This window comes from Pelodiscus sinensis, chromosome 7, assembly GCF_052426305.1.
Source record: "Pelodiscus sinensis isolate ZL-2025 chromosome 7, ASM5242630v1, whole genome shotgun sequence".
In the NCBI taxonomy this organism is placed as follows: Eukaryota; Metazoa; Chordata; order Testudines; family Trionychidae; genus Pelodiscus; species Pelodiscus sinensis.
In genome coordinates, this window is record NC_143058.1 from 6,565,770 (window position 1) to 6,592,258 (window position 26,489).

General features: G+C 47.5%; 1 protein-coding gene across 1 annotated transcript in view; it reads right to left on the reverse strand.

Annotated features, from left to right (window-relative positions):
- CNTNAP5 (contactin associated protein family member 5) overlaps positions 1 to 26,489 on the reverse strand; it is a 464,970-nt gene that overhangs the window by 235,997 nt on the left and 202,484 nt on the right. The window contains exons 4-6 of the mRNA XM_075933060.2: positions 22,226 to 22,373; positions 12,809 to 13,012; positions 7,899 to 8,083 (exon numbers count right to left, since the gene is read on the reverse strand). Coding sequence (XP_075789175.2) covers positions 7,899 to 8,083; positions 12,809 to 13,012; positions 22,226 to 22,373 — 537 coding nt within the window. The remainder of the gene's footprint in view (positions 1 to 7,898; positions 8,084 to 12,808; positions 13,013 to 22,225; positions 22,374 to 26,489) is intronic.

Sequence of the window (26,489 nt, forward strand, 5' to 3'; positions counted from 1 at the left end):
CCATCCTGGCTAATAGCCATTGATGGATCTAACCTCCATGAACGTATCCAGCTCTTTTTTGAACCCTGTTAAAGTCTTGGTCTTCACAACATCCTCTGGCAAGGAGTTCCACAGGTGGATTGTATGTTGCCTGAAGAAATACTTCCTTTTGTTTATTTTAAACCTGCTATCTATACATTTCTTTTGGTGATCCCCTAGTTCTTGTGTTATGGGAACAAGTAATTTTTTTTTAGGGTGCCACTAGTCACAATTTTATAGACTTCTGTCATATCTCCTCTTTTCTAAAATGAAAAGTCCCACTCTTATTAATCTCTGCTCATGAGAGAGTATAGACCTTTTCTCTACTTCTCTCAAGACTGGACTGAACCAATGTTTTCAAGAGTGGGACTTTTTTTTAGGGGAAGGGGAAAAAAGAGCAAGGCTAGACGAGGCATTAAGGTAAATGGAAGATGCACAGATAAAACCTTGACCACTGCTTTGTAAATCTAATCTTCATCAACTCCATTGTATAGATGGACAATTAATACAGGCAATAAAGAGTGAAATAGTTTTCAACTCTGCATGACTTTCAAGTTTGTTATTGGCACAAGGGGTTATGCAATAGCTTTTTTTTTTTTTTTGGTAGCTAAGAATCATTATTTCTTGCTGAACTCTCTTGGTTCCTTCATTTTGCTTCCATTTTCTGTTCACTTAAGTCTCCTGCTTAGGAATTCTCTACTGGGTTTCAAAAAGCAGAAATCAATATCAATTATGGTGCTGAATTATTGAGTAAACAATTTCCTTAGTGATCAGTAATCATTTTAATTACCAAATTAATGGTTTTATTACATTTAGCAAGGCCTTTAATGCCCTAAGAGTGCTGAAAAACCTTCCATTGGACTGCATTGTCTTTAGTGTTAAGCTGAAATACTAGAGTAATTCAAAGGCTGATGGAAGACACATTCTTACTGACTTTTGACCCTGATGGGCCAGATCCTGAGCTAATGTAAATGGTCTCATCACCACTGATGCGACGCTATGCTGATTTACACCATTTGAGAATATGGTCTGTAGTGCCTATTGGAACAGATTCTTTGGAAAGTTTGGGCTAATTAAACTTCTTTATAATGCACTGGGGGTGTAAGCTTTACTTAATACCAAACACCTCTCAGCATCCACAGTGCACCAAAGATGAGAGATTCAAGTTATACTGAAGTGGAGAAATAGGAAGTGCCAAAAGATCAAGTAGCTTATTCTTCCAACCAACTGGATATGGTCTTTGAAGCACAGCTTTAAACTGGGATGGGAAAAGCCCTTGAGAATGTTCCACTGAAGACAAATCTCCAGTAGAATATGTTAGAGCTCAATATTGAGCTGTTTTAGCTCATATCTAGCCTAGATTTTCCTTTTTGTAAATTTCATTCCTTAACTCCAAGATATAACCACCCACCATATCTATTTTGATCCCCTTGTGTGGACGTCCTACATACATCCAAAAATTAATCACGTTCCTATCACCCATTATGGCCCGACTAGTTTATCCAAACAATCTATGTTTTGTTCTTTTTGTCTTTCCTCATGAATCATTTCCTGCGCGCTCGGCTACTTGTTGTTGCTTTCCTCCAAATCCACTCCCACACATGCATATATAAGAGAATGATAATTACTCACAGGGATTTTAGCCTAGAAGAAACAGAAAGCATCTGATGTGCAAATAGAACTAAAGGACGTGCATTATTTAAAAAAGAATTGTCTAGGATGTTTTAAATAAGTTTTGAAAACAAAATCCAGAAAATGCAAGACATTTTCAGAAAACAAAATGGTGACAAAATTTTCCACAAAAATAATTGCTTTTTTTATTAAAAAAATAATTTTCACCAAAAAATTGTTCCAAAACGGTCAACCAATTCTAGCTATGCTTCTCTGCTGCCTCTTGAGTCACATTATTGTAAAGCCTATACAAAAATCAGGCTTGAGAGGCAGGGCAATGAAGATTCATAGCTAGATATCCAGAAGTGTGGGGAACATCCAAATTCCTCCCTCTGAAACTGGAGAGGGGCAACTGAAGTGTCAAGTTGCTGAAGAAGCAGCCGAGAAAAACAGACTCTTGCAGAGAAGCTAAATGAATTTGGTGCGTCATCTTCACTGCAGACAATGCCAGAATGTTCCCCGCACCCGAATCGTTCTTTTAGGTGTGAAATCTGAGCAACCGTCCCTGACTGAGGTGTCAGTAGAAGAGGGGTTGGAAGAAATTGATAAATTAAAAAGTAATAGGTCAGCAGGACCAGATGGTGTTCACTCAAGAGTTCTGAAGGAAAACGCAAATATGAAATTGTAGAACTACAGTTGGGGTAGGTACTGCATCATTTAAATCAGCCTCTGTACCAAACGACTGGAGGATAGCGAATGTCATGCTGATTTTTTTTAAAGGGCTTGAGAGAGAGGCAGTCCTGGAAAGTAGAAGCCAATAACCTAACTTCAGTACCAGACAACATGGTTAAAACTACAGTAAAGAACAGAACAATCAGAATCCTAGATGAACACAATATGTTGGGGAAGAGTCAACACAGCTTTTGTAAAGGGGAAATCATATCTCATTAATTTATTAGAATTGTTTGAGGGTTTCAACCGTAAGGGGACAACATAGCAGATACGGTATACTTTGACTTACAGAAAGTCTTTGTTAACGTCCCCTATGAAAGGCTGTTAAGTAAATTAAACTGTCATGGGATAAGAGGGAAAGTCTTCACATGGATCGGTAACTGGTTAAAACACAGGAAATAAAGGGTAGGATTAGATTTCGGAATGGAGAGCAGAAAAGGGTGGGTCCCCAAAGATCTATACTGGTACTTGTTCTGTTCAACATACTCAGAAATGATTTGGAAAAGGGGATGAAGAAAGGGGTGGAAAAAATACTCAAGATTGCAGGCAGCTCTGGACCTAGCTAATAGGTGCAAAGGTAACTCCGAAAACTGGGTGCCAAGAAAGCAACATGACAGGTGTAATGTCGATGTACTTTGGTAAACATACATGAAAATTATGGTGTCTAAATTAGCTGTTATATTGAGAAAGATCTTGCAGGCATAATAGATAGTTCTCTAAAAAACATCCACTCAGTGTGCAGCAGCAGTCAAAAAAAAAAAAAAAAAAAAAAAAGGTAGGAACCATTCAGAAAGGAATAGACAATAAGACAGAATATATCATAGCTAGCCAATTATCCCATCATAAGACGGGATTTTCAGGTCTCTCCTCCACGTTGGTCTTCTCTCCTGAGCCCCTGGTCTCTTGCTCCGTCTCTCTCTCCTCCAACTGCCTTCCCCCGTCTCTCACAGCTCTCCTCCACCTTCTGCCTCTCTCTCTGTCTTTCTCTTTCTCTTCTCCCCCGCCTGTCTCTCACTCTCTCTCCGCTCTCCTCTGTCTCTTTCGGGGATGCACGCTCGTCCAGGCCCCACCCCGTGGGCGTGTACGTCACCGCCCCGCCCCCTTCACCTCCCACCGTGGCGCTCAGATAACTTCTGCGCCACTCAGCTGGGCCACCACGTGGGAGCAAGCGGCTGTTTGGGCTCTCCTGCGGCGGCCTGGCTGAGCGGTGCAGAAGTCAGCCGAGAGCCATGGCATGAGGTGAAGGACATGATTCAGGCAACAGCGCCCCCCAGAGAGAACAGCCAGCATTTCGGCGTTACAGACTCTCAGACACTGGGCTACAATATATATGATACGACTATATAAGCCATGGCATATCCACATCTTGAATACTGTGTGCAGTTCCCACCACCCTATCGTAAAAAAATATATATTATAACTGAAAGACACAGAAAAGGGCAAGAAAAATTACCAGGAGTATGAAACAGGTTCTATATGAGGGGAGATTTAAAGGTCTGGAATGGTTCAGCCCAGAAAAGAGACCACTAAAGGAGGATAATAGCTTATAAAATCATGATTGATGTGGAGAAAGTGAAAAGAGAAGTGTTATTCACCCTCTCACAACACAAATAGCAAAGTACACACAATGAAATTAAGAGGCATCAGTTTTAAAACAAAAGGAAGTACTTCTTCACACAGTGCATAGTTAACCTGTGGAATTCATTGCCAAGGGATGATGTGAAGGCCAAAAATATAACTGGGTTAAAAAAGCAGAGATAGAAGTTTATGGAGGATTGGTCAATCAATAGCTATTAATAAAGGTGGTCAAAGATGCGACTCTATGCTCTAGACCTGGGTGGGAAATCATTTTCACAAGGAGGCCACTTAATGAATTTTTGTACATGGTCATGGGCTGGGATCACCTTCCCCAGAAGGGTTGGGGCCTGAGAAAGACAGGGCGGGGCCTGGGGAAGAAGGGACGGGGCCTGGAGTGGAAAGGGTGGAACTGGGGACTAGCCTCTTTCCAGAGTTGTGCAGGGCCAAAGACTTTGAATTAAAAAACACAGCAAAGGGCTCGCAGCTCCCAGCCCTGCTGCTCCCGCATTGCTACGCAGCTTCCCGGGGTGGCTGCAGATATTTAAAAGGTTCATGTCTCTGGCCTCTGCTGGGGTAGCATCACAACTGGGAGCCGGGAGCCATTTCGATAGGATCCTGCTGCCTTAGCCACTGCCTGGAAATTCGCTGGCACAGGCAGGAGGCTAGAAATAGAAAGTGGAGAGATGTAGGTCACAGGTCGGCTCAAAGTGTTAGGTGGGCCAAATCTGGCCCCTGGGCCACATCTCCCTAGCCCTGGAGTAGATACTGGGACTGGACATTAGGAGTGGATGATTTGATAAAAGCCTTGTTCTGTTAGTTCCCTCTGAAGCACTGGTTGGAAAACAGAATACTCCACTGGCCACAGTTCTCCGTTACTGATCAATGGGAGCTGCAGGAGCAGTGTCTACAGGCAAGGGCAGCACATAGAGACCCCCTTTGCTGACCTTCCCAGGGCCTGCAGGGACATGCCAGCTACCTCCAGGACCACAACTACCACCCCGGACATAACAGGTGAGGCATTTTAGAACTCACACGGTTGGGAAATAGAATGCAAAGCGTTTTGGACCATTAGTCTCATCAAATAGGGTCATTGTTATGGTCTATTGGTTTCAGTTAGGACATGTGGCACAACCATAATTCAACACAGTCACCCAAAGCTGTAGGCTCTCACTAGCTTTAAGAATGAAACTAATATTTTATCTATTTGTAACAAAAAATAAGTGTATTTATTCATATAAAAAACTAAATATGCATCTGCTTGGTCCCTCTGCCACCAGCTGTCATGTGTCACTTTTCTTGAATCGTAAGCGGTTGGGACCATGGAAAGTGTATTTGTACAGGTTTGTTCAGCCCCTATCAAAATGACGCTGTGACGGGGGTCGCTGAGTGTGACTATATTAACATATAATAATGCAACATCATTTACAAAACAGCATGCATTTGAGGAGGATCATTGGTAAACAAAATTACTTGTGAGCTTCCCCAAAAGTAGAGCATGTCCCATCTTCCACTGGGTGGGAGAATCCAAGTCTTTCTATAATCTCTTAGAAAAACATCCAATGCCATTCTGAGGCATAAGCGGCGAGGAATCCTGTGGCACCTTATAGACTAACTGAAGTGTTGGAGCATAAGCTTTCGTGGGCAAAGACCCACTTTGTCAGATGCATGCAGTGGGTCTTTGCCCATGAAAGCTTACGCTCCAACAGTTCAGTTAGTCTATAAGGTACCACAGGACTTCTCGCTGCTTTTGCAGATTCAGACTAACACGGCTACCCCTCTGATTCTGAGGCATGTATGTAGTCATGGACAGGCACCACCTCCCTCCCCTTCCCCCAGAAGGGGCAGGGCCTAGGATGGAAGGAGCGGGGCTTGTTAGCAATTGTGTAATTGCTAACAGAATATCAGAACAATTATTGTTATTAGGAATAAGCCAGAACAGTGCAACAACCCTGAATTCCACCTCAAGAGCTGGCCCATCCATATGTGAGTGCTACCTTCAAGCTAAACATCCACATGTTGCTGGTTCACCAATTTCCTAGAATGAGACCACCAGAATGAACACCAAAGACTCCTTTTCTTGAACAAAAACCCATGGTGTGCCTTAATGGGAATGAGAGAACACACCATCAGCTGTGGTACCTTAGGTCAACTCCCCTAAACTGCTCCAAGTTCCACCAAAAATTATATCCTGGCACCACAGAAGTCAACGACAAACCTACCATCAACTCCAATGGAGTGAGGATTTTACTTGGGAGCAAATAGAAATTCTGTGCCAGGATTTAATGAAGGCAGCAGCAATGTCATCTGGCCAGGAGAATGATTAATTAGTGCCTGTGGGCACTGGCGTCTCTCTTCCTCTCTGCATTGGACAATGACAAATAAGGAAAGGGCCTCTCACAATTTGGCTAGAACGTTGGGTAGCTGACCAATGGAGACATCCACATGTGCATGAGTGCCGCTGTTAAGCCATCTGTTTCTGCACTCCAGACATGCTGGGAGAAAAGTACCCAAAGTTCAGGCAAGGAGCCTGTGATTGCACAGAAGTGGGTATTGCCAGTGTAGTGCAATCCCATAAGGATGATGGGTCTGTCGGTGCAAACACATCATGCTCTGCACACTCCTGGGACTGGCTCATCCAGAAAAGGAACACAGGAAATAGTCAAGTGTGTGGGAGGGCGAGGGAGGGAATGGGAGCATCGAGGTTGCAATCGGGAAACAGCTAAACATGCACGTCATGCGAAAAACGTCTTTTCTTGCACTTTCCTCAGAGCACAGAACAGAGCCACTGAGCCAAGTAGTGGAGAGGGTGAAATACTCCTCCCCGGGCCAGCCTGGCCTCTCGCTTTGGAAGGGTACATCTAGGCTACAAGCCTCTTTCAAAAGAAGCTTTTTCGAAAGAGCTGTTTAGAAAAAGCCTCTTTTGAAAGAAATCGTCTCGACAGCCACAAGGATTTCGAAAAATCGATCTGCTTTTTCAAAAGAGATGACCCAGGCAATCTGGATGCTCTCTTTCAAAAAAAGCACTGTTTGCATTACATAACACCTTTTTTTGAAAGCACGCTTTTGAAAAAAACGGCATTCTTCCTCGTAAAAGTAGGTTTACCGATTTTGAAACCACTGCCACGTTCTTTCGATTTAATTTCAAAAGAACGCCGCAGCAGTCTAGATGCAGGTGCAGGTTTTTCAGAAAAAGGCTACTTTTTTCGAAAAAGACTCAGTAGTCTAGACACATCCGAAGGGAAATTCTCACCAAATCAAGCACAAATCAGGTTTCTCCCTGGCTCTCCTCAATGCAGCCCAGGTGGAGGAGAAAGTCTCCAAACCTCTGCTCCCCTGAGGAAAGATGCTTTCTAGTCACCTTCCCTCTTTGTGCTGGAAGCAGCTGCAGTCTGGCAGGGCTGTGTAGGGATGAGTGAAGGGCAGGACCATGCTCTGTCCCCTGTGGCCAACAGAGCTACTCCCGTGCCGACAGGATGCGCTAAAACATCTGTAGAGTGGCTACTGCAGCACACGCTCTGTGGGAATTGCTCCTTGGGATTCTGCGGCATCATAACCCTTCCAATGTGTCTGTGTCTTTGGGTCCCAGATTAGCACACGGGCTGATGTACTTTCCAGTCATGCTTGCTCCGAGACAGGCAATCGGAGGGGTGCGGGACCAAAGACCAGCTAGGCCCCTAGGACAGGTGGAGAGGGTGGCTCTGTGTGCTCCCTTGGGTGGAAGGAGCCCCCCTACCTGCATTTCCTGGGACTTTGGAGCGTGTCGCATGGGGCTTGGGAGGTGATTTGAAGGACCCAATGCCTCAGACACACTGAGTAAGTGCACTGACTAGGAAAGAGTTTTAGAGGCAAGGGAAAGCAGGCTGGGAAGAGAGCTCTGGCTTATAGTCCTAGCAGAGACACCGACTGCTCCCCGCATTCACCCCCGTCTCGGAAGACATAACCCAAGCGACCCCGCACACCTCGTAATCGATGTCCAGGTGGTCCGAATCCCCCTTGGTTCGGAAATGCTGCATCTGCCTGTCCACCGTGAAGTTCACTTGCTTGTTGAAGCGCTCAATAAGCACCGCGTGCCAGTGTTGGTCATCTAGGAGGCTGCCCAGGGTGACTGACGTGTGGCTGGTGCTGAAACGCATTTTGGCATCTCCTGCGGGACAGAGGCAGACAGAAGTGAGACCAGGACTCTAGAACTGAAGTATTAAGAGCCCTGCCTCAATAGATGCAGGACCCGGGCTAAGCCTGGCTTGGATTCTTTGGGATCCATCTGTTCTATGCTTATTCCAACGTTTGGATCAGGCACACGGAGGGGGATTGCCCCAGGTAATTGCATAAAGCAGAAAACAAGGCAGCACTGGAAAAATGATTGTATGGCCGGTGACTCCGCTCTGAAATGAAGTAGAGACCCAAGTGTTTTAAGAACGCCATCTGGAGTACACAAAAAACCTGTAGCCCATTAAAGGAACAGCTGTACTACAACTGGGGGGTTCCACAAACATACAGGCTGTGTCTACACTGGCATGAATTTCCGGAACTGCTTAAAACGGAATAATATTCCGTTTTCAGTTTTTCCGGAAAAGGAGCGTCTACATTGGCAGGCTGCTTTTCTGGAAAAGCCCTTTTTCCAGAAAAGCGTCTGTGGCCAATGTAGACGCGCTTTTCCGGAAAAGAGCCCCGATTGCCATTTTCGCGATCAGGGCTTTTTTCCGGAAAAGACTACTGGGCTGTCTACACTGGCCCTTTTCCGGAACAGTGTTCCGGAATAAGGACTTATGCCCGAGCGGGAGCAGAATAGTTTTTCCGGAATAGTGGCTGATTTTGTACAGTAAAGCGTCATTGCTTTTCCGGAAATTCAAGGGCCAGTGTAGACAGCTCGCAGCTTATTCTGGAAAAGCAGCTGATTTTCCGGAATAAGCGGCCCAATGTATACACAGCCACAGTCTAATGACGTTTGACATTTCTGCCATCACTTTTTTTTTCTTTTTTAACTGACAAATGGTGCCTAATCCTTACCGGAGAAAACACAAATATGGACACGGATATTTTAGATAGCGTGATACTGGAAACCTGAACAATTCGAGTTATTTATATATGGCCAGATTTTGGTCTTCATGGCACTAAACAAAATAAATAAATCTGGAATGATCTCTTTGATGTCAGCAGAATAAGCCTAGTTGTAGATCCATGCAACCGAGACGAGCATCCTAGTCCAGTCTGAGAATACTCAGGTTCAGATCTCGAAAAGTTAGGTGTGTTTTGGTTTTCTAGCAGGTTTCTGCTGAAAGATTTCTGAGCTTCTGGTCTCTACTGTGTGTTCTTTTCTTTTAATCAGTGGGAGGGGAGGGAAAAGGATTTACATTCCAGAATGATTAGTCAAGCTGTGTATAAAATAAAAACCTTGGCTTCTATGCCTGCCTGCCTGCCCACACACACACACACACACACACACACACGGGTAGTCAAAATCCAGATTCACATCCTGTGGCTCATGGAAATTCTATTTTAGGTTCCAGGGTCAACAAACATCACATCTCATGGGAATGCAACAAAATACATATAACTATGCTATTACATTCTTATTCCTGAACCAGCAGATAAAATAAATAAAATACATTAATGAAGATTGCCTATCTCCTAGAACTGGAAGGGACCAAAGGTCATTGAATCCAGTCCTCTGCCTTCACAGCAGGACCAAGTACCATCCCTGACAATTTTTGCCCCAAAATCCCTAAATAGCCTTCTCAAGGATGGAACTCACAACCCTGTGTTTAGCAGACCAATGCTCAAACCACTGAGCTATCCCTCCCCCAGATGAACATGGTGTTGCCAGGGTCTTTAACAATAGTATTTTTTAAATGAAAAGGAAAACGTACACACTTTATTTAAATGATGGGGCTCAGAGAAGGAGATGCCAGGTGCAGGAGACAGGGCAGCAGGTGTGAGGCTCAGGGCAGGGGCTGCAGGAGTCCTGACAGAGGGCTGGGAGATGTGGAGGTTCAGAGCAGAGGGTACAGGATTCAGGGCAGGGGTTTGGGTGTGGGGGAGACTCAGGGGATGAAGGTGGAGGAGTCAGGGAAGAGGTTGGGAGGCTCAGGGAAGAGAGGGAAGGTGCATGAATCAGGACAGAGTGTGGGGTATGTGGAGGGCTCAGGTAAGCCCCAAGACCTCAGCAAGAGGGGGGAGGGGAAGGAAAGCTCCCAACCTGAGCCACATGGGGAGGGGAGGAACCCTGCCCAGCAGAGGAACCTTACCCATGTAAAGTACCATTCAGAACCCCTCCTCCAGCCGGCCACTGTCTCATTGGTGCGGCCGCCCCCCAGTGGTCACTCTGCAGTATAACTGTCCTTCCTAGCAGCCCCATCCCTTTCCACATTATGGAAAACAATCCTATTCCAGGCACTTGCTGTTTCCCTGGCACAACAACTAAACCCTGACATTTATTAAAGTTAGGATAAGAGGAAGCTGCCTACTAAATGTGGTGGGCCTAGCTCTTACCATTTAGGCATTTGTATTCACAGATGGACAGACATTTCTAAAATATATAGAAGATTATATTAAAAATTAAGCTTCTTCTGAAAAAAGAGAAGAAACCAAGGGAATAATTTCTCGTGTCTTGCTCACAACATACCTGTTAATGCATCGCAGAATCATGTTTGCTGTCTTAGCAACAGCATCACGCTGCTGACTCATATTCAACTTGTGTCAAAGCAACAAAGCACCAAAAAACTTCAGGAATGGCTATTCTCACAGCATGCCCAGCCCTAGAAAGCTGGTCCAGTTCAACTTTGCAGCCCAATCACCTCTGAAGAGCTATCAAGATACACCTACATATCGAGCTCCTGCTTTGGACAAGGCACTGCATTTAGCCGTATGGAGTGGAAATCTATCAACCTCATGAAGAAACTTGCACAAGTACAAACAGATATCATCTTTCTCTCCAAATGCAAATGGAAGGCACTACATATCGAGGAGCTGGTCCAAACTCCTGAACCTTCTGGGTATGCCAATTGCTAATACTGAGTACTTTCCATCTTGAGAAAGAATAACACAAATCCTCACAACCTGTGCACATTGAAGGGTCTTTCATGAAGTAACATTGCTGCTAGTTGAATTTGGACAAAATCAGAGACGGGGTCAGATCTTCAGTGGTGCCAGTGTAACCGCCACCAGGTGGATTTGAACCTTGGACCTCTGAAGCTTAGTATAGGAACCTCTACCACTAAAAGACAGCTGGCTCGCATGCTGTAGAGGCCTCTTGTTTTTATCTGTTGCTGTGATCTAAGTGCCACTGCATTGGTCAGTGAATCACACTAGGGCTACGTCTAGACTGGCCACATAAGACGGAATAGGCATGCAAAGCAGGCAAGTCAGAATAGGGAAATCTGCGGGGGATTTAAATATCCCCCGCGGGATTTAAATAAACATGTCCGCCGCTTTTTTTCCGGCTTGGGGAAAAGCCGGAAAAGAGCGTCTAGACTGGCGCGATCCTCCGGAATAAAGCCCTTTTCCGGAGGATCTCTTATCCTGAAAGTAGGAATAAGAGATCCTCCGGAAAAGGACTTTATTCCAGAGGATCGCGCCAGTCTAGACGCTCTTTTCCGGCTTTTCCCCAAGCCGGAAAAAAAGCGGCGGACATGTTTATTTAATTCCCGCGGGGGATATTTAAATCCCCCACGGATTTCCCTATTCTGACTTGCCTGCTTTGCATGCCTATTCCGTCTTATGTGGCCAGTCTAGACATAGCCTAGGTGTGTGGATTACACCAGTACAGCAAAGCATCCTGAAAGTTATTCTAACCTTTATGAGGTTCAGAGTCATGTCAAAGGCTCCTTAATCCAAAATTCCCCACATTGGTCTAGATCCTGCTTCATAGGATCAGGATTAGAGGAGTGTGCCTTGAATAGAGGACAATCTTCCCTGATCTATAAGGATCCTTGGCTATTGCAACTTCTCCTTGGGGTCATGGGCGGCCAAGTTAAGATACAGCTGTGCTGGGGTTGCTCTAATTTACACCAGGAGTTCACAGACCCAGAGACCACAAAGGGGTCTTAAAATTGCCTTAGTCATAGAAAATAACCAGAGCCTGTGCGTATTTTATTGACAGCTAAAAAGGTGGAATGCTGGAATGGAGTTTCTCCCTGCAACTGTCTGGTATTTTCCCACTTTCTTGTGCTACTAATCTGACACAGTTGTTTTGATGAAGATGAATTCTGCTTCCCAGCACATGCAGACATTTGCCCTTAAGTTTCTTTTCCTTTGTCTGAACATGCACCCGTGAAAACACAGAGGTGAAGCATGTCTTGTCCAAAGCAGGAGCTCTGTGACAGGCAAAGAAAACCGGCTTTCAGCCTCTATTTGTTGCAGGAGAGCAGCCAGAGAAACCATGAGCTGAATGCTAAATGCGGCAGGATGGCCACCTGCAGATCTGTGCCAGACCCCTGCTCTGAAATGATTAATTTAAACGGGAATCGTTCTCTAAGCAGAGAGAGGAAATTGTAGTTGAGATTGCAATGGAATCCCCGGAGGTCTGGTGTAGATTAAACAGGCTAGACCAATATTTGCAGCTAGAAAAATAAAGGTAGCGTGGTCCACTAAATGGGGCACTGACCTAGTAGTCATAAGACCCTGGGTTCTATTTTTGGCTGTGCTGCTGACTTGCTGTATAAATTCGAGCAAGACGATTCACTTCTCTATTTCTCTGCCTATTCCTCATCTGCAAGCTCTTTGGGTCCGGTACTGTCTTTTACTATACATATGTATAGCACCTCACGCAACAATCTCAGTTGGGGCTTCCAAATACTGCCGGGCAATCAATAACAAAAGTAAATGGCAAACAACTCTCCGTCCAATTCCCGGTGGATGAATAAAATCCTACCCAGGTTAATGTGCAAGGCGAGTTTCCCTTTCTGTAGCTCCAGCGTGATGTAATCCCCGCGCTGCCCCTCTCCATGGAATAAGACTCCGTCCCCCTGCAGGCTCTTGAACTTCAAGGAAACCACGTCTTTGAAGGTGCTCATCAGTTTCTGATTGAATCTGTACAGGAGGGAACTTCTGCCATCAAAATCTGCAATGTCCGATTCTAAAGGGGAAAAGAAGGAAGAGGAGAACAAAGAGATAGAGCTGTATTGTCGGTGAAGTTTCTCTGGATTTCACTGGGGTACTCAGCACATGCGAAACACTGTAACCATACCACACCCATGGTCCGCCAAGCTTGCTAGCCCCTATCTATCACCTTCTTTCATCGAGGCCAACATCCCCGGGTAATCCCCCACTCCCTTTTCATGATTCACAGTCCCTTTATTACATTAAGATTCTTTCATCAGCCTGTTTTTTCATCACACCAGACATCTCCCTACCACTGTGGTTCTCAACTGGCGGTCCATAGACCACTGGTGGTCCATGGTGACTTTTCAGTGGTCCACAGGAACATTGTCCAAAGTCACACGGCGTGGGCAGGCACCAACAATCTGTTAGTAAGAAATAAGTTTCAAACCAAAATGGTTATCTGCTCTTTTTTATCATGTCTCAAAAAGGAGGTGGTCCACGAACATGTTTTGATTGGCCTGGGAGTCCGCAGACTGAAACGAGGAGAGAACCACTGCCCTACCACCATACCACCATGTCCTACCACATCCATTGTTTGCATCCCAAGGACGTGAAGAAGAGTTAGTCACTGATACAAGTGCACTGTCCTAGTTCTTGCTCCAGTTTTTCCTATGTTGCAAAAGATCCTCCAAAGCAGTATCTAGATCATGGATCAGTCTCCCTCCACTTTTGCATCCAAATAAGCATAGTCTTACCTCAAATAAATATCCCTCCCTCCTAGGGATATCTGCACGTTTACGATGATTTTACCAAGTGTGCTTCTGAATGTGAATTGTCTTGGCTGGCCTGGAGGGATCATTCCAGTGCCAGGTCAGAACACTATTAAAAGGGTATGGTGGCTATGCTTTTCATAGACCATTTTATCGCCCACACTACACTCGTTAACAGGCCACATGGACAGATTAACTGAGCTGTCATGAACACACCCATTTGTCAGCAAATCATCCAGTAGGGACAGCTCGGTTTGGTTCCTTTTGGGGCAGGATTAAGCAGGTGTTTGGCAACTTTAGGCCGAGCTTTTAAACAGTCCAACTTTAAAAACGATAACTAGACTAGAAGAAGAGTTGGAGCACCCTGATCACAAATGTCAGCACGATAGCATTTACACTGGTTTGCTGTAACTCTGATCTCCCACTATATGTTTTCCATTACCGCAACGATCAGAGCACAAACATGCTAGAAAGAATGAAGCAGATCCCGCAGAAACGTGATCTCTATGACCTCTACAGCACCAAAAGAGGCTCTCCAGAGAGTTAAGGACCAAAAGGAAACACTGGAAACCTTGCACCACACAGTAATGGTGTGGTCACCTCCATAACACATCCCCTTGTGTCCTCTCATGGACCCAGGGTGTGTCTAGACTACATGCCTCCTTCGACGGAGGCATGTAGATTAGCGAGATCGGAAGAGGGAAATGAAGCCGCGATTAAAATAATCGCGGCTTCATTTAAATTTAAATGGCTGCCCCGATCTGCCGATCAGCTGTTTGTCGGCAGATCGGGGGAGTCTGGACGCGATGCCCCGACAAAGAAGCCTTTCTTCATCGACACAGGTAAACCTGGTTTCACGAGGCTTACCTGTGTCGATGAAGAAAGGCTTCTTTGTCGGGGCATCGCGTCCAGACTCCCCCGATCTGCCGACAAACAGCTGATCGGCAGATCGGGGCAGCCATTTAAATTTAAATGAAGCCGCGATTATTTTAATCGCGGCTTCATTTCCCTCTTCCGATCTCGCTAATCTACATGCCTCCGTCGAAGGAGGCATGTAGTCTAGACACACCCCCACAGTGTCCACTCGGGTTCTTCCAGTTAACATTTCAAACAAAAATCCTAGTGTTTTTTTTCTTTTGACTGTCAGACATAACACAAGACTAGCATTTTCTAGATTATGTAGGTATTTCTGCTTCCAGAAACAGGAGAAATATGAAAATGGAAAACAAAGTTATCAAGTTTTGTTGACGTTCAGTTTTGGTTTGGGGCTCAAGGGTTGAGTCTGGGTTTTGTTAGCATGGGCATTCCTTTTAAAATCCTAGAACTTGTGCAAACACAATACGTTGAGAAAAGGGTTATTTACTGCCAGGAGTAGCTGCACTTTGAAGAAAAGAGTTAAGGGAAGTCCCTTACCATCTACTGCACAGGAAGCAGAAATGATCTGTCTGCCAGCACACAACTGCGTGAAGAGATATGTTAGCTTGTGGTGGCAGCCATGCCAACCAGCCCAGAGACAACAGAGAATCATAAAATACTAGAACTGGAAGGGCCTTGAGAGGCCATCAAGTCCAGTCCTCTGCCCTCATTGCAGGACCAAGCACCATCTAGACCAGTAGTCTCCAAACTTTTTACACCCAAGATCACTTTTTAAATCTCAGAACAGGAGAAGATCTACCGCCCCGCCCCTTCCTTGAAACCCCGCCCCTTCCTTGAAGCCCCGCCCTCTCCATTCTCCTCCTGTCCATCACTTGCTATCCCCAGCCCTTACTTACACACACTGATAAACAGTTTATTTTTAAATTAAGCAATATATAAAATTGAAATCATGTGTTTATAGTTATGAAATAAATGGTCTGTTTTTTATTCATGCTATTTAAATCTAAAATGAAGCATTTATAATTATACATTTTGTGGGGACAGAGTTCTGGGGCTGGGGGCAGGGGAGAGGGAACAGGGTGCTGGGAGGGCAGAGGACAGGGTTCTGCAGCAGGGGACAGGGTGCCAATGGAGACAGAGTTCGGGGAGTGGGGACGGGAATAAGGACAGTGTTCTGTAGCTGGGGACAGGGAAATGGGGACAGAATTCTGTATCTGGGGACAGGAGAGTGGGGACAGAGTTCTGTGGCTGGGGACAGGAGAGTGGGGACAGCGTTCTGTGGCTGGGGAGTGGGGTCTGGGGAGCCGGGTGTCAATGGAGGCAGAGAGTCTGCTGCATCTGCTTCCTCCCAGGATTCCCCCCCCCCCCAAAAAAGAAACCAGCGCATGCCTGCCCCGGGGCCAGCCGACCCCCCCTCTCCCTCACAGCGAAGCCCCGTGCGCACCTGCCCCGGGGCCAACCCCCCACCCCCACGCGCACAAGCATAAACAACCGGCTTTACTCCTCCCCACCCCCTCCAGCCCATTTCACTCCTCACTCTGAGACTGCAGGGGCATCTTCGAGGTACTTGCTGCTGTGAGGGAAGGAGGGGGAAGGGGATGCAGAATCTCCCCCCTCCCCCACTAAGGAAGGCAAGCTTTATTGTACAGCTAATGGGGAGCTAATGGCAGAGTCAAGACACGCTGAATGGATGCTTCTCCTGGCCAGCCTGACTAGCCTCACTCCTGCTGCCATTCTGTGGGCACCACTGCAAATAAGGTAGCTTAGGAGTCACGTGCCTCTGTCCCTATATACCTTGCAAATTCACTGCCCACTATCCACGCCACAAATCTGAACAAACTCCTCCAGTGTCTGGACAGCGTGCTTCCTCACCAGGGCATCGCGGTCTCTAAAGCAGCAATCATTCGGTCATGAGGCTCACATTGGCTGTTATGAAAACATCAGTGATTCCCCCTCCGTCTATGGACGCGTTTCTACAGCATGTTCGTTTTCGCTCGTGGCGTGAAAAATACGTATCAGAAGGAAAGGAAAAGGAAAAGGTCCCGCTACGGGCTGGTCATTTTAAAGAAAACCACAAGATCACATGCTCTTTCCAAGAGCACTGCCTGCGAAAGAGGAGAAGCCAGCCTCTGGAAAGGAGAAAAGCTGTAACTTCCTAAAAGAAGTGGCTTCCCATGTCCTATTGCACAATCTCTCTCCCCACACCCCCGTTTCCCAACTTGTTAGCTGAACTGATACGCGATCCTGCTGATGCCTCCTGGGCCGTCACTCCGCTGTAGAAGCCAAACGGCATTTTCAATGTCACCATAAATCTTATCCTATAGAAATGGTTGATCAGCAGGATTCCCCCAGATTTTTGGCGAACACATCTTTCCCCAAGTATTAAGATACTCCCGTATCCCTCAACACCGAAAACAATCAACTTGCCATATGTCTGCACATGTCCTCTGCTAGCACGTTAGCAATTTGTTACAATCGCTTCTCTATTTGGGACGCTGTAGCGTAGGGCTGTGTGAGTTTGCAGGATCATCCCCTTAAGCGCAGGATTTCGGAGTCACCGAGGACAAATTTCTTCTGGGCGGCGATTCCGGTTACAAGTTCTCTCATCTGCATGATTTCATTTTTACATTTAAGAATCGGGGGGAGGAGTCGGGTTATTTTAGGTGGGCTGAACTGTAGCGGGACAGAGTGGCCGCCCACTGACCTGGAGGGAGAAGAGCCCCTCTGGGAGCAGAGACTGGCTCCACCTTCTCACCTGACCGGAAGGCAAGAGGCATGGCCAGTACTATAAAAAGCCAGCCCTGGAGGTCAGGGAGACCCCAGCCATCAGAGGAATAAGATGCCAGCCCGGTGCTACCAGGCTGGGAGGCTGAGGACTGGCCCTTTGCTTGCCTGAGGCCTGGACCAGAAGACCTGTCGGAGTGGTCAAGCCCCAACACCCCAGTGGACCTGCCAGAGACCCAGGGATACATGGAGGAGGGAAACTGAAGTAGCCCAGGGAATGCTGACCATGGTTTAGCTGAACCGGAGCTGGGATCAGCATGTTGCAGGTAGGCTCCCTGTTGACCCAGCAGCAGACCGCTCTGCTGTTGTGAGGGTCCTGGGTTGGGACACAACCGAATGGGTGGGCCTGCGTCCCCCCTGCCACCCAGTCCCTGAGCAGCAGTCTCCCCTCTCCGGCCATTCAGGAGGACTGTCTGGATTAGCTGGATCTTGTTTGCCCCGAACAAGGAGACTCAGCTGTTTGGTTATCGTGAACTATATAGACTAGCTACTGTTGGTTTGTATTTCTGACTGTTCGCCGCCCCCTCCCTGCACCAGGGCTTGGGCCTTCTTGTTTACTGACTGTCCTGCCTTGAACCGGAGCCTGGCCCAGGGCTATTGACTGTTTGTATTCTGCCCCGCCCGGAACCGAGACCTGGGCTTCTCACTACCTGAGCTGGCTTATTACCCATCATACTGGGCTGATCACAGGCCTGACACCCAGAACACAGGGACTCTGAACTGAGGCAGAGCGGCTGCCCACTGACCCGGAAGGAGAAGAACCCTTCCGTGAGCTCCAACCGGCCTCAGGAACAAATCATTTTGAGAAGAAGCACCCCACTTCCACGTGGTGTTGCCAAACCATGCCTGATTTTACAGCTGCTGAGCCCCCTCATACTTGTCAAGGCCATTATTACAGGAGGATGGATAAACATGTCTGTTTATATTGATGTAGCTTCGTAACTTTAAATATCTGATTTCAGAAATGGAAAACCCATGTAAAGAGATGATCCAAGGCTGTGTTTCTCAAGCAGAGGTATGAGCACCCTTAGGGGTACTTGAGAGAAGTCTGGGGGGTATGACAACTGAAATTTGGAGAAAACTGATTTTTTTTAAAGTTTTACAGCGCTTTATTATTTTTGTACTTTTTACACCCAAAATGTTCATCACCCGCCCAGCTACAATTAAGTTGTTCAAACAAATGTAGTGAAATGGTAGAAAAAAAAGGTATCTCTGAAAATTGTAGGTACTGGGGGTACTTATATTTTTTTTTTTAAAAAGGGGGTACTTTATAAAAAAAAAGTTGAGAAACACTGATCCAAGGAACCAGCAGAAATTGGTTGCCTGGCCATGATGACTTTTTTTTTCTTGGTTAAGAAAAGACTGAAAGCAATCACATTAGGATTCGTGGCTGTATTTTAGCCCTCCAGCGAGCCACTGACCTGGTGGAGGGATGGAAGGGGGAGACTTTGGTTGTAACAGGGCTTGATCCTGGAAGTCATTGAGCAGTGCCAACCAGACAGCTTGAGGCTATGGATCTCTGGGACCAGGAGAGGTTGACCTCTCGGTCCGGCGCCGGTACTGCGAAATTAGCGACTGAGCTGTAAGTCTCAAGCCACTTAGGCACCTGCTGTCTTTTCTCTCAAAAAGGCAGGGTTAAAAAGCAGCAGATGTGAGCAGAGGATGCCTGAGGAACAACAAAGTTCCTACGCACTCACTCGCTCGCATACCAGTGAGGGGCTTAGTGGCACGCTCCCCTCTTTGGCTGCTCCCACAGGTAATCACACAGCCATGGGTCCATTAATCTAGGGCCAGGCTCCCCTGTATTCCTGGGCCAGCTGATCACACTTTATCTTCTGCTTATTATCGGGATCCCAAGCCCACTGGCATCAACAGGAATATTGCCACAGACTTACACAGACTTTGGGTCAGACACTCTGGGTTTCCATCTTGTTTAGACAGAGCATCCTTTTCGTCACACTGGTGCATCCAGGGGCCTCATGTAACTGAGACTTGGGCCCTTGCAATCACTTTCACATGCTGCAAAGGTGTAAAGGGCCTTGGGGAGGGAAAATTTGGTTCCAGAACCCTTTTGCCAGAGGTACCCATACTGGGGAGGGACCCCCGGTGGAAGTGACAAGGTTACTAAGGGAAGGTGGAAGGGTGGGGGGGACAGAGCAAAACCAGGCCACTTGAGAATCAGCCACATCCTGCAGACCTCTCCAGGTGACAGCGTTGCAAGGCCTCTGTCAACACCTGGGCGGCCATTTTGTCCTGGCTTGGAGAGGAGACATTTTGCTCAAGTTCAGGTCAGGCAGGCGGCTGCAGGGCTGCCAGATTTGGCAGCAAAGGTGGGGGAGGGGGAATCACCGCAGCCCTGCTCCTTGGAAAGCACCAGAGAAGGCAGAGCCATGGAGCAGCCGCAAAAACGGTCTCACTGGGCAGGATAGGGATGAGGCAGGGCCCAGTGGGCACCTGGTCAGAGGTGTACGAGGAAGGGATAAGAGCAAACAGGGCCACTCATGCCTCTTACATAAGAACATAAGAACGGCCATACTGGATCAGACCAAAGGTCCTTCTAGCCCAGTGTCCTGTCTGCCCACAGTGGCCAGCACCAGGTGCCCCAGAGAGGGTGGACCGAAGACAATAATCAAGCAATTTGTCTCCTGCCATCTCTCTCCAGCCTCTGACAGACAGAGGCCAAGGACACCATTTTATCCCCTGCCTAGTAGCCTTTTATGGACCTAACCTCCATGAAATTACCTAGCTTCTCTTTAAACTCTATTATAGTCCTAGCCTCCTCTGGCAAGGAGTTCCACAGGTTGACTACACGCTGTGTGAAGAAGAACTTTCTTTTATTAGTTTTAAACCTGCTACCCATTAATTTCATTTGGGGTCCTCTAGTTCTTCTATTTAGGGAACTAATAAATAACTTTTCTTTATCAGCCCTCTCCACACCACTCATGATTTTATAGACCTCTATCCTATCCCCCCTCAGTCTCCTCTTTTCTAAACTGAAAAGTTCCAGTCTCTTTAACCTCTCCTCTTTATGGGCTATGATTAGGGGTTTGGAACGGGTTAGCCACCCTGCACTCCCCCGGCCTCACAAACCCAACCCCTGCGTCTCTCATACATAGCACCTATCCCCCAGTCCTGCAGTCTCTGTCTCCTGCTGCCCCCACTGCTTCAGCCAACTGGGCTATCCCCTTCCTGTAATGGTGGAGGTGTGGGGAGTCGCTGGCACACACCAGAGCTAGGTTCTCATTCAAAGAGCCTCACGTTCCCTCCTCCGGGAGCCAGATTCTACTTCAGGCTGGCTGCAGCCTTCAGTCAGCTTTACTCCCTGCCAGCCCTTCTCCCTTCACTCCTCTCACCTGTCAGTTTGGAGAGATTCACAGAAGCCAGCTCATCTCCTGCTAGGGTCTGAGAGCGCTCCTCTGTCTAGGAGCCCTGTGTGGAACTGCACCCGGATGGGCATTTCCGAGGCCCAGGGGCACGTTAATCAGCTACCCAGCTAGCTGTGCTCATTCCCCTTAAAATTATCTCCTCACAGGTAGCCTGGGCCGGACTCCCCTTAATGGGGCCAGCAACCTCACACTGGACAGGTAAACTGAGGCAAAGAAGTCAAATGAGTTTTCCAACAGCACAGGACGACGAGCAACCGGAAGCAGGACTTTAAAATCAACAGCTCCAGGCGGTGCTCAGAAATCTAGATCACATATTTATCCCCCTCACTCACACACGACTGGTTTGATTGACTCTGTAAACGGTTATTGATTAAACGTCAGTTAGCCTCCACGTCAGACTGGGCTCACCAGGGAAAGGCATTGACTGTCCTGCCCTAAGGTAGTTTGTGTTTCTTCATTCGATTCAGGGGGTAGTTATCCTGGGTGACTGCAAGTTCAAAATATACATTTCTAAAAAGATCTTTGGCTTTATTTATATTCAAAGTTTGAGAGCAGATTAGTGGCTTCTTTGTTTTCTTCCTTTCCCCTCCTTCCTGGGTGGGAGCAGTACAGTGCGTAGCACGAAGATTTCCCCCTCGGTGACTCCTCACGTGAGAGAGAATAGGGCGTCACTATTTTATACTTCCAAGAAAGGGCAGGCGAGTGGCCTTTCATACAGACTACTTTGCAGTCCTGCTTTCATGCAAGAGGCAGGTTAGCACTGCCTTGAAACAAAAGAGGATTTTTTTTTCTTTGCCATTGGAAAACTAGTCCCAAAGTGGCACGATTCAGCTGCATGGAGGAAAATGTGGATTTAGTTTCAAATTATAACACTCGTGAGGTGCCATCTTGACTCTGTTTAAGTCAATGGAAAAATTCCCAGTGGCATCAACAAGACCAGCCTTTCACTCTAGAGGAGTTGGAGATCCTTCAGTGTCCACCCCACCCCACCCCACCCCACTTTCCCTGGCATGGGCTGGATTGTCCTCTACATTGTATTCTTAGTGCCACTGCTAAGAGTAAGATTTTCACACCTTCATTGGAGAGGCTGTTTCATGGTTGAACCCAGCTCACTACGGAGGTTGGTGCCAAACCTGCAGCAGCAGCAGACACCTCACCCCTCTAGGAAGAGTGTGACCTTCCAGGGCGGCATTTACTTCTCATGCTCCAATACCAGCTAGCACACAGTAGGATACCTCTGACTTTCAACTAACATAAGCACAGGCCTGGACATCCTGGACAGACAAGACTCGGCAGTTTCTGGGGAAGGTGGTAATAACGAAAGCTACAGCTCCAATCAGATATTATGGTGGGGCATGTTCATATTGGATCACAAGATGAATTCAATCACGTCCATAACCGCTGGATAACCTTCGGGTTCAAAGTACTTACTGTATGAGCAGCCAAAGACCTCAACTCTCAGGCCTATTCGTCCACCGGGATTCCATTTCAGAGGGACAAAGCGCAGGAAGCGGGTTTTCACGGAGTGCAGAAGTTTGTGGTGGACCACGCTGTCAGCATTAGCGTTCCCTGTGAAGACCTGCAAGGAAAGGAAGTTCTGGTGAGACGTTGAACAGTCGCTCGGTTGTGAGCAAAGCGCACGAAAACAAAACTAAGGAAAGCAGGATTTCACAGACTAGCTTTGACAGAAATACGCACCCAAGCTTTGGAAACAGGACTGAAGCATCTCCACATGACCACACCCTGAAACACAGCCATCCTTATAGAAGAACACCTCACAGCAGCTCAACAAAAATCAATATACTACACACTTTTGACCCCAAATAAATCTGTTGACAAATTCCATTTCGTTATATATAGGAGGAGGGACTCATTTGGTTCTGTGTTTGGACAGCACCTTGCACCTTGATTCCTGGTTGCTACAGTAACAGAAATATTAATGTTTCTCAGAATTCACAAATACCAGGTGATCACGGCATTCTCCAGGGCTGTGGGAAATGAAGGGTCACATCCCTTCTTTGAATCAGGCAGATGTAGAATGAGCTAGCCCCAGACTATCGGCTCTTCTGCAGTGGGGTGTCTGTCTTTCAGCTCTGAAAAGGTTTCATTTTCATTCCACTTCCAAACCTATTTCAAAACCTCCAAAGATGTTCGCAAAACTCGCCAGCCCTGATCGTTATTTAACTGTTCTGAGAATGAACTACGTGAGAGAACTAGGTTTTGAGAATGAACCGTCACTTTAAATGCACTTCAAAGATCTCCGTGAGCTGTCTGGCTGGGTAAGGAGAATCGGCACCTTATTCAGTCCCGGTGTAAATGAACCCAGCTACAGTGATGGGAAAGGAGTTGAACCCACTGAATGTGTGGAGTTTGTTCCTTTGAGCACAGACTGAATTTGGCCCTCTGAGTGAGACAGGTGTCGAGAGGACTACAGATATCACTAAAACAACACCCGGGCTGCAGGATGGGCTGACTTAAATTGGAAAAGCACCATTAAAATCAACAGGATTATATCAGCTGAAGATCTTACACGCTGTCCCTTTGGCAAAATTGCCGTGACACTCAAAACAGAACGTCTGAACTGTGTATGTGGAAAGACAGAAGAAAGTTCAGTGAGAAGACGTGTCCGCTCCTCGAAGCGGCTGCCTTAAGAAGACAGGGGCTTGGGATTTTGTTGGCATCTCACTTGACATACATGCCGGGCAGCAAACAGCCTCTTGTTTACAGACCTACAGACGCAGGCTCCTGTAACGACTCCCATGATTATCTTCTCTCTCACTTTATTAGGCAGGTAATGGAGTGGACTTGAACTGTGTACAGGAGAAGTGCTGGCACAGTCCAGACAAACTTGAGGTTAAGTATCTTCCAAAGCAGTTATTTTAGGATGTACAGCCTGGACCTCCCTGGTCCGGCACCATCGGGACCTCACCAGCCCAAATGAGACAATTTACCGGACCAGGGTAAATTCCCCTGCCAATGGACCCCCATGTCCACCAACTGCTGCCGGCTCTGGATCCTCTGCCAAGCTCGGCCCCAGCCCCACACTCCCAGGGACTGTTTTAGGGCTCAGATCCCTGCTCTGCTGGGGGGCTCCAGCCCTAGTCCTGGGCTTCCAGGGACTGTCGGAGGTCTGTGGCCCCAGCTGGGGACATCATGGGGACTCTCGTCCTGGCCCTTTTTGCTGAGGGTAGCCGGGGGGCTCCATCCCCTGTCCTGTGCTACCCACCCTGTTGCCCCAGACCTTGGATGGCCTCCTGCCCTTTAGGCTCCCAGTTCCAAGAGTGTCTGTCATCTGGCAGGACTGCGGATGTTGCCTCAGCAGAAAGTGCCGGGTCTTGGAGGTGCATCCTGTAGCTTCTTCATGTCAACTTTGACCTGCCACTTACGCTCAAGCAAATGGGGGCAGGGAACAATGAACCAGAGGGAACCACTTACAAATATCATGGAAGAGCTTCTCTAAGGGATGTAAATGAATGAAAAAGGAATGAAATCGAAGTCTTAACTGTTAAAATGACAGTCCCATAAAAAAACAAACTTGTTCTTGCTCTTAAACAGTCCTATTCGTGCAGGGAACCTCATCCATGAGCGCTCAGAAGTGACGACCATCAAACAGAACAGACCTGCAGCTGAATCTCTCATAGGGGACTTTTGAAACATGCTGATGAACGTGGTTTTAAAGCAACGTGTGAACGGCCTGTTCATATACGACAAAGCTGGAGAACAAGAGTGAGAATGCTGGTTGGCTTTGTCAGAGTTTCTAGCCCAAAAGAGGTTCAGATTCTGGAATGCTTCTACCAGCCTTAGGGAGCTAACGAACTTCAGATGTGCTGATGTTTCAGTGCATTAGAAGTTACATAAATGGGGTTAAGTTCTGGGAGTTGAATAGGGTTGCCTGATCATAGAATCAGTGTTGGAAGAGACTGCAGGAGGTCATCGAGTCCAACTCTGTGATAAAGCAGGACCAATCCCAAATAAATCATCCCAGCCAGGGCTTTGTCAAGTCAGGACTTAAAAACTTCTAGGGATGGAGATTCCACCCCTCCCTAGGTAAACCATCCCATTGCTTCCCCACCCTCCTAGGGAAATCGTTTTCCCCCCAATATCCAACCTAGACCTCCCCCACTGCAACTTGAGACCATCGCTCTCTTCTGGCCTCTGCCACCACTGAGACCAGCTTCTCTCCATCCTCTTTGGAACCTCCCTTCAGTTCATTGAAGGCTGACACCATATCCTGCCTCTCTCTTCTCTTCTGCAGACTATAAGCGCCCAAATCCGTCAGATCTTAGCCATTCACCCTTAGAAACCCATCCCTGCACTAGGAATTTTTCCCTTCTACCCACATCCACCAATAACCACGTAACAGACGGAAAAGTTCCATGATGTGACAAGCACCATCCAGTGCTCCTAAGAGAGCAGTGACAGTAAGCAGCCCTCCCTTGGAATGTGATGCTGCGGTATTTCCACGGAACCGTGGCCCAAACAGCAATGCCGTCTCGTGGCATGCTGGGGCTGAACAATGCCTGGCTAGCCTTTAGTCCCACAGGAAAGACGGCCACACTCAACACCATGAGGAGTGTCATGCCTCCCAAACCTTGCTCTTTTCCAACAAGGACACTGAAGACAGAGAAGGGAGGTGACCCCGTACGAGAGCCGGACAGTGAGGGGAAATGCACTGAAACCTGGGCCTGTTTTTAGCCCCTTTCATTTTGGGCAGTCAGTTTCTACTCGTTTCAGGCTCTGAGTAGAGGCAGCCTATCCCACGGCCCGGACACAGCAGCTTCCACCGTAGCGTATATACACCGGCGCGAGCTTTGAGGAGCAGGATTGGAAGGGCTGTGGTGGAGGACGGAGTGCAGGGGTCCATGGTGAGCAGGGGAGGGGCTCCCAGTGGGCGTAGAACAGACTCCTTGAGGGAAGGAACATGAGCGGGTAGGGAGGACACGGGTGGGCAGGACAAGAGGCTGACGGGCAGGCAGCACTAAGGGAGACAGAGGGACTGCCAGGCCTGAGGGCTTCAGTCTAGAACCTAGCTGCTCCCCTATGGCTGCAGTGCTCTTCTGGCCTGCACTCCATGGCAGCCTGCTGCAGCTGGGGCCTGCAAGTCCCTTGGGGCTGCTCTCGCTGGCGTTGAAGCGGGCGAGCAGAGAGTGACAAGGAGTTGGGAGGGGGAAGAGAGCAGGGGCCAGGCCTTGAGGAAAGCAGCAAGGCAGGGGCAGGGCTTTGGGGGAGATATGGAACAGGGGCCTCCGAAGAAGGGCAGGGCCTGTGGGGAAGAGGCAGGACAGCAGGGGGTCCGTTTTCAGATATTAGAAAGTTGGCCCCCCTAGCTCCAACCCACACTTCCATCACGACTGGGCCAGCCACGAAGAAGGCACTTCTAAGAAAAAAAGTTCTACACTCTGCTATCGTGTCCAAACTACAGAATACCTAAATTCCCCTTTCTCCCTCAAATGGATACAACATTTTTATTCATCTCCTCAACTTTCATGTATTGTCACTACAATCTCCAACAGAAGTGCTGGTCATCCCACCCGGGGCTGCCTTTCACGAGCAGGTGAAACAATTTCCATGGATAGGTTTTGCTCTCTGTGAAGCCTAGGGGGTGTGTGGGGGTGACGGATGCAAGAAAATATTTTAATTGTTGAGAGAAACAATAATATTGGGAGGAACTGGCTGCAAAATGAAAGCAGTAAAA